The sequence below is a fragment of the Cornus florida genome, unplaced genomic scaffold (assembly GCF_030987335.1).
Source record: "Cornus florida cultivar Cherokee Brave unplaced genomic scaffold, ASM3098733v1 CherokeeBrave_3.0.0_Hap2_Chr07, whole genome shotgun sequence".
NCBI lineage: Eukaryota > Viridiplantae > Streptophyta > Magnoliopsida > Cornales > Cornaceae > Cornus > Cornus florida.
The window spans coordinates 18,749,449-18,758,143 of record NW_026775577.1 but is presented as its reverse complement, the minus strand read 5'-3'; the positions used below and the strand labels follow the sequence as shown (position 1 = coordinate 18,758,143).

At 34.5% G+C, this 8,695-nt stretch overlaps 1 protein-coding gene across 1 annotated transcript; it reads left to right on the top strand.

Moving 5' to 3' along the window:
- Positions 1-1,782: 1,782 nt before the first annotated feature.
- LOC132316345 (uncharacterized) lies at positions 1,783-3,942 on the top strand. Its single transcript, XM_059814837.1, has 2 exons — positions 1,783-2,129; positions 2,217-3,942. The coding sequence occupies exons 1-2, from the start codon at positions 1,783-1,785 to the stop codon at positions 3,940-3,942; spliced, it is 2,073 nt and encodes a 690-aa protein (XP_059670820.1).
- The last annotated feature ends 4,753 nt before the right edge of the window (positions 3,943-8,695 follow it).

Sequence of the window (8,695 nt, the reverse complement as noted above, 5' to 3'; positions counted from 1 at the left end):
ATATATATATATATATATATATATAAAGTAGCATTTTGAATACTAAAGAGTTGAACTATCACAAAAATATACTAGGCCATGTAGAAATTCCCACGTCTTGAAGAACCGGCTCGCTGGTGATTGTCCCTTCCACTTCCAAAACCTTTTCTCCTTTTGCTGATCGAAATGCAGAAAGGAGAGATGGCCCTGATTGGGTCTTCAATTTTCTTATTGCCCTTTAAGAAAGACAAAAAAATTAATATTTAGAAGTTGGATTTGATGTGACCTTATTTATAAATTCATGATAGGATAAATTATTTAAGCTTGAAACTTGAACGGAGACTCAAGAAAACGTCATCAGAATATCTCCCATCAGTTAACTGGACTCATGTACACATATTTTTGTGAAAGTAACATGTATGTGTGAGATTTGTCAAACCACCAAATTACAAATTCTGAGTTTCAACAAGAGTATATCTAAAGAAAACAAGGGTTGAAGTAGTTTTTAGTTTAGCATACAATTGCCAGTTTGAAGAGAGCCTTGCATTCCTAAGCATGCTAACTCTATTTTCTTTCATTAATTCTTTCTTTATTTCTTTGTTTCTGATGCACACTTTCTTATTTCTTTACACTTAGAATAGCCTTCCTTAATTTATAATTATAGTAACATAAAAGCTAAAGCATGTGGTTCCTATTTTGTAGCATAACTACTGCATAAGACTCAGCTTAAATGAAGACTGGACTTATAAATTTGAATATCTGTGTCATGTTCGATTTTCTATTAATAGTTAATAAGTTGGTGTATATGTCTTAAGATGACTGTTCGTGTTCATTCTAGCTTCTCGTGTTTATGGTTATCTTGTTCTGAGATTTGTAACTGTAATTCTTGTTTTGCAAACTAAATCCTATTTGGTGAAAATTTTTATGATCTTTTTTATATACTTTTTTTTTTTTTTTTTTTATGAATTTTAGTTATAAATATTTGTGAAGATAATGACTGAAACAGGATCTCCCTTTGCAGGATTTGAAAGACTAATTGGTAAATTTGGGTTGAACTTTAGTCTTGAACAAGCTGAAGGCCCTTATTGTGGATTATAATTTTTACAATTGCAGCACCCTACGGTCTTACCATATTTTAGAGTGCTTTCATCACTTCATACTGGTAAGTCATATCTTTAATTATTTAAATATATATATATATATATTTTATTCCAGTTTTTTTCATGCTAATAATAAATTGGATGTTAACCGCATGAAGCATAAATCTGTCAATTAAGACAGGCACCCAATTGTATATGAAACAAAGTACAATATAAAGTAACAAAATTTATTAATATATAAACAACAAAATTTTCATTTTTTTATTTTTTTATTTTCTTTTGTGTGTGTGTTTTTGTGTTTGAACACTCTGCTCTCTCTCTATTTAACTCTCAATTTTTTATTTTCAATCTATATTGTCCCATTTAACTCTCTATTCATCTCATAATCTCCCTCATCTTGTATATATGTTTGTTGTACACATAGTGATACAATTATCTAGTAATCAATGGCATTGATTTTGTGGTTGTATTTTGATTTGAAAAAGGTCTGTAGTGTGTGTTTAGGAAAAGTTTAATCTTGACACCGCCTATCCCTATTGAGGGAATTAGTAGTGTTTCGCTGTAAATAGATCTCTAAATTACATTATATAATTATGATATTTAATTGTTTTATATTTCATTATTTTTTGAACTTCATATTTAGTTTTTTTTTTTTTTTTTTTTTTTTTAAACTAATGAGTCAATTTTCGAAGCAGTTGGACAAATGGATGAGAGAGAAATTATATGCTATTGTCGATTTGATGGGAAAATTGACAAAAATGAGAATGGGGAAATTATATACATCGGCGGTGTCACAGACCCTTTTATGATAACAACAACAACAACATACGAATCATTTATAAATGAGTTACAACAACGTTCATCTTCAAACATGAGTGGTAAAGTCATATATTATACCACCGAATCTAACAAGAATGAACTTTTGAGGATGACGGGAGAATCTGGATTTAGAGTGATGCTTGTAGTGAGTGGTCCCATGCTAAATGTGTATATGGAAGATGCAGAGCCTGTAATTGCATCATGCACAATTCCTACTGATCATAGTGAGAGGTAAGACACATATATTTAAAGTAATACATTGATGTATGCGCTGCATAGGTTATGTGATTTTTAATATACCTTTTTATCCACTTGTAGACAATTTGTTGAAGCCACATCGCCAATTGGTCTTCTACAAAGTGTTGCGTCAACGTCTTCATTTCCTCCGATAAATGCGCATCGGGATTCTTTCCGACACATTGATGACATTCTTTGCGTGGATCAGCTTTTTGACAGCCCAAATGATTTCAAAGATGCACTCGTTTTGTTTGGTCTTCGTAATCATTTTCGGTTCAAGTACTTGGACAATAGCAGAAAATATTATAGAGTTGTGTGCGAGGTTAATAATTATCCATGGAAATTATCAACTGGTTGTGAAGGAAGTGGTGATATAGTGAGAATCAAACGGTTTAATAATGTTCACACTCACACTGCTCAAGACATTTCAGATTATAAAGCCATTTTTTGGTCGAAGGAAATGGGTCGAGCTATTGTGAACAAGGTTAGGGACAATCCTAAATGCACCCCCAAGACTATTTCCACAGACATAAATGGTGAATTTTCTGCTAAAATGACTTACATGCAATCGTGGAGAGCTAAAGAGTGTGTACGTCATATCATTGAGGGAAATCCCAAGGATAGCTATATTTTAGTCCCGTGGTTGTGTGAACGAATAGCAGAATATATTCCTGGGACAATTACATCGTGGGAGTGCATGGATGATAGGAGATTTAAGCGAGTGTTTGTAGCTTATGGGTGCTCCATACGAGGTTTCATCAACTATTGCAGGCCCATGTTAGCAATCGATGCTTGCCACTTGAGTGGCAATTATAAAGGAACAATGCTTGGTGCAACGGGGTTCGATGCGAATGATGGCTTGTGGCCTTTGGCGTATGCTGTTGTTTCTTCTGAGAATGATGATGATTGGCATTGGTTCTTGAGCAAGGTGAAAGAGATTCTAGATGGTCGCATTGTGACAATCTTAACCGATAGGCATCCGAGCCTAATAAGTTGTATTAGAGATATTTTTGGCTCCCAGTACCACTCATGGTGTCTTCGTCACCTAACGGCGAATTTTTCTACATCCATTCTTGGGAGACAAAGTTTAGGATTGAGGGCTTCGGGTAAAGAGCATGCGAAAAAATTACTCGATAAAATTGCATATGCTCGAACTGTAGATGAGTATAAGAATGCATTGGCTGCCATGCGGGTATTTCGAGGGGAGTTATGCGATTGGGTTTTGGCGAATTCACCTGAACATTGGTCAAATGCTATGTTTACTTCCAAGCGTTGGGATAAATTATACACCAATCAAGCAGAGTCCTTCAATGCATGGGTGAAAGAAGAGAGGGTTTTTTCAATCACAAGGCTGATGGATACACACATGCAAAGACTCAGCAAATTTTTATACCAAAAGAGTTTGGACGTTCAGAAGTGGACTATCCCGGTTGGGGATCGTATTGAGGAGAAAATAAAAAAAGAGCAAGAGTTAGCTCTTGGTTTTCAGTCGATGCGTGTTTCGCCTACTGAGTGTACAATATATGATCGAGACAGAAAAACATTCAGGGTGGTATTTGGCAGTGAAAATTCTTGTAGTTGTTTGAAGTGGACCATGAGTGGGATTCCTTGTTCGCATGCATGCTATGCCATCCATGAATTATCTTTAAATATGTATGAGATGGTTGATCCATGGTTTAGGGTTGAAACACAACAAAAACTATGTGAACATCTCATGTCTTCTGCCCCATGCATGATATGCCGAATGCAGCTGCTGTTGCTGCTGCTGACGGTGAAGGTGCTTCCCATCTTAGGCCTCCTGCGGTAACACGTCCCCCTGGACGACCTCGTACTAAACGAATCGAATCACAATTTCAAAATGTAAGGTCGTTACACTGTTCGCGATGCGGCGAGAATGGTCATAATCGTCGAAAGTGCAAGGCTCCTACACCTGGATAGAATAGTTATATAATTGCTAATTCTAGTGGAGTTATTTTGTAAGGTGTTAAGGCCTTAAATATGGAATTATTTTGTAATTACTATTAATTCCTTGGAGCTCCCCTACTGCATTAGTATAACTATGTTGTGATAGTATTTCTAACTTATTTAGAAAACATTTCTAAGTATGATGTAACTTATTCTAAGTTGAATCTGTATTATTCGTCTGGTGGTTTATTTTGGTATTGAAATTATTTTCCTGGGTCCTCGTATGAGTCTCATGTGGAGTGTTATTTAAAAATTATAGGTGTGTGAGTTTTCTGGCAGCTGGAGGGTCGTGAAAGCAAGGAGGTTATGGGATTATGTGACAATGGACGGGCTTACATGTTACATGCTTACGGAAGGCTAGGAAAATAACATCATATTAAAGTCATTATGACTTGTTTCCTCACTATTAATTCCTTGGAGCTCCCCTACTGCATTATGACTGTTATTTCAACCACAATTTACCTTGTGAGTCTCTCTCTTCCTCACTTTCTTTGTGTCTCAAAAATTATATGAACATTGTGTTTACATTATCAACATTGTTTGACAGATGAGGCTGAATGGATAAATCAGTACAAAGGAAGAGTGTTCAGTTTAAACGACAAGCCTGTGGTGCATAAAATTTGGCTGCCGAATGAGGAATGCCTCAGATTGGCAATGTTTAGAGCCTTTGGGGACTACTTTATTAAGGATTTTGGACTTATATCCGTCCCTGAAGTGAGGTGTTGTCACATATAACCAGCAGAGACCAATTTGTTGTGTTGCGAACCGATGAGGTATGTATGGCACTTTTTGGTATTTATCACTTGTTCTTTTTTATACAATGACAAAGAAAAAGACTTGTTTGTTTCTCTATTAAATGTCCAAAAGATCATGTGAACGAATACGTTTCAAACTCACGAGCATAATTGACAATAATCACTTCAAATTATGTGATATCAGTTATTATTAATGAGTTTACAGGTTTTTGTTTTGGCTCAAATTGATTGGATTTTGAAATTAGTATGGATTTTTGAAGTTAATCTTAACATGCTGTGATCCTTGTTTTGTAAGCAGAATTTTTCCTATCTTTTCCTTCAAACCTTATTTAATCGGTAAGAAAATTTATTGATTTAAATTGATAGAATAAAAATTGTGTGTTTAAGCTTCCAATGGACTTGGTTTCATGCAAATTGTTTGAGAATTTCTTTTTTATTGATTTTTCAAAGGGAAGTATGTATTTCTGGGAAAAATTGTTTCAAATAGATTTTTGGGCTTCCTTCTGATTTTTTGTGGTCCAAATAGTCCAATCATGTTTGATAGAATAAAAAAATAAAGAAACAATAATAAAAAGGATTTTGCTATAATCTTAGTTGACCACTGTTACCCCATTTATTTATTTATTTTGTTTAGAGTCTTGCTTTTGGTTACTAGCGCCTAATAAAAAAGTTGTCTGCTCATATGTCCCTTATTTTTGAGTTTTTTCATTTAACCATCTCCACTTGTACAATATTTTGGTGTTATATTTTGTTTAATTGATTTGCATGTACTTCAAATGTAGTCTTCCCGCTAGGGGCTGGGAAGAGATAACAACGGGAGCGTCGATTGCATGGCTATCAAGTACATCAAATTTGTAAGTTATATGGTCTTTATGTTCGATAAAAATCTTTTATGATTGCACATTTGTAATGCTTTTTATACTCATACTCGGGGGGGTCACATGCCTTTAAGTGACCAATTTTATGGTGTATCTTGAACTTTATTACCTTATTGCTACATCGGCCCATGTGGAGGCCATTTTTTTTTTCTTGTTTTAAAATGTTGAAAGCATGGGAGTATGGGATCATCGTATGTGGAGGTTTTGATTGATTGTTGTGGAGGAGAAGTTGTTGATATGTTGTTTAATGAGTTAATGCAAGTTCTCACGTTCTTCGTACATGTTGATATGTGGAGGTTTTGCTAATTTTCTCTTAAACCCAACTCATTCATCAACGCTCTCTTGCTCTCTCTCTCTCTCTCTAGTCTTGTTCATCGTTTTGCTAGGATTTCTACTATGTTTTTATACAATTTTGATCCCTATATATATATATATATATATATATATATATGCTGTTCCTAAAACATCAATTTTGGATTCAAGAATTGGACACAAAAATGTCGCGATTCCCTCTCTCCGATCAGAAACTTCGAAGGCAAAATTTGTGCGAAAAAGTATGTGTTTCCATCTGCTTGTGTGTGTTTATGTATGTTCGCCAACCAATTGATATTTTTGGCTTTCTGTTTCGTTGCAATGAATTCAAGAAAACGAGAAAAGTTTAAATTCTTTTAGCTTTTGTATCGAATTCCTTTTGATTTTCTTTCTTTTGTTTGTCTTCGTAAATTTGTTGGACTTTTGGATTTACTGTGAACTACGGTTTCTTCGTCTACTATTTGAATGTTTCTTTTTTTTAGACGATATCTAGTGTTGTTTGCAATATCTTTAGATTTTTGTGGTTGATGTTCCCATTAATTTCTTGGATTTTGATTTTTTTTCACGTAAGGGTTTCTTTAGCATATTTGGATGGTTTATTGTCTACGAATATGAGTTTTCAGGAATTTAGGGTTTATTTGTTCAACTTGTATAGATTCTGCACGACTAGAATTTTTGACATCATTAGATAATTTTTTAAGTCATAGTCCTGTAGGTTTCTTGGTTTGGATTTCCATGGGATTCAACATGAAGATTCAGGGAAAACACACTCAATATGTTTTTGTTTATTCAGAGAAATAGACCCAATAAAGTTTAAATAATCAATAGGTCCCATAATCTCTTGAGAGAGGTGCAATGAGATTGTGATCAAAGACACATCAAAAGAAGAAGTGAATTCAAATATATTTGATAATGAAGCAATAGGTATAGCCATTTTAGGGCTTTCCTTTCACAATTCCTCATTGGGGGGATCCACAACACTTCTCCCTTTTCCCCTTATAACTTCCTCCCACTAATTCGAATTAGGTCTAGCCGTCCTCCTTCATTCTCCATTTTTGTGTATGCTTAGTAGTGGGCTTAGAAGAGCAAGATTGGATTGAATGACCAAAAGATTCACAATCTAACATCTGTGACTTCTCATATAGCTTCCTCTCTATATATACCAGTCTCGAACCTTGACCAGTGGGTTTATAATTCAAACCATAAGCCAACAGGCTATAAGGTGAACCGGTAAGCATTTTCATTTCTCCAGTTGTTAGGTTTCTAAGTGAGGAAAAGAGATAATAATGTAATATTATCATATGTCCTATTGTCTTGGATTACAAAGAATTTTTACTCGAAAGGAACCAAAATAGTTGTAGAAGACAGTAACGATAGTTTCAGGTTTTGTTTTTGTGTTCCATATAAAGAAAATATTACATTTCAAAATATACTCTCTTTATTTATTTAATTTTTTTTTTTAATATCTTTGCCTGCCTTCTTTTGTCATCGCAATAGGCTTCACACTAATCTTGCTCCTGGGTTTTAAACTCTATGGTTGATTTTTTCCTGTCATTTTGCCTTTATATATATATATATATAGGTTTTATTGGAAATTCACACTAATCTTGTTCTTTTGGGATGGCAGCTGGATAGGTTTATTCCCAACCGATCTGCAATGGATTTTGATTTTGCACATTACATGCTCAACCGTGGGATGGTAAGAAAGGAAAGCCCAACACCATGCTCTCCAGCCAAAGAAGCTTACAGGAAGAGGATCCTTGCTTTTAAGAACAAGTCTAGGAGATAGATTCCCCAAGTGGGTTTTCTTTCTTTCCTTTTTCTTCTTCTTGTTGCTAAGCTGTCATTCTGATTTGTGTTTTGAATTGATTGCTTTCTTGTTGACATGTGTTTGTTTGGTAATTTAACAGTCTCCAGAAAGGATTCTTGTTGTTTCTGAGCTCCTAGATGAGTTTTATTTGAATTTACTGGATTGGAGTAGCAGTAACATTGTCGCTATCGCTCTTGGGAATTCAGTATATTTGTGGAATACTGCTATTGGCGCTACTTCTGCACTTGTTGTGATTGATGAGGAAATTGGGCATGTGACAAGTGTCAGATGGGCGCCGGATGGAGTACATCTTGCTGTTGGACCCTTCATCTTGTCGGATGGTAAGAGTTTTCTTTTAATTATGCTTTCGTTTTTTTCTATTTTATTGATCATTTATGCTTTTGTTTCTTTGAACAGATTATTGTAAGTAATTAGATGAGGCATGGTGAAAAGTTGGCATTATTTTTTAATGTTGTTCTGTTAAAAAAAGATGACAAGCATTTTTGACTAGTTGTAAGAAACCCTGGTCAATAAAGAAAAATTTTATTACAAAAAATAAGATGATAAACAATAAGATTCAAAACACATTCTCGCTGAAAGAAAATTTAAATCAGAGACGAAAAAGCCTAAAAATAAAGAATAGAGGCACTCACACGCAGGAACTCTGCTCTTTGATATTTCATGAACTCATGTTTTCCATGATATGTAGGTGCTAAGAAGAAATTGGGCTTCTGTCAGTTTCTCTAACTGCATTTTGTGTGGAAAAAGAAAAACTTAAAGAAAAACATGGGTTTAAATGCAACACAAGATGCATTTTTATATCCCATTTAAGTTCTGATA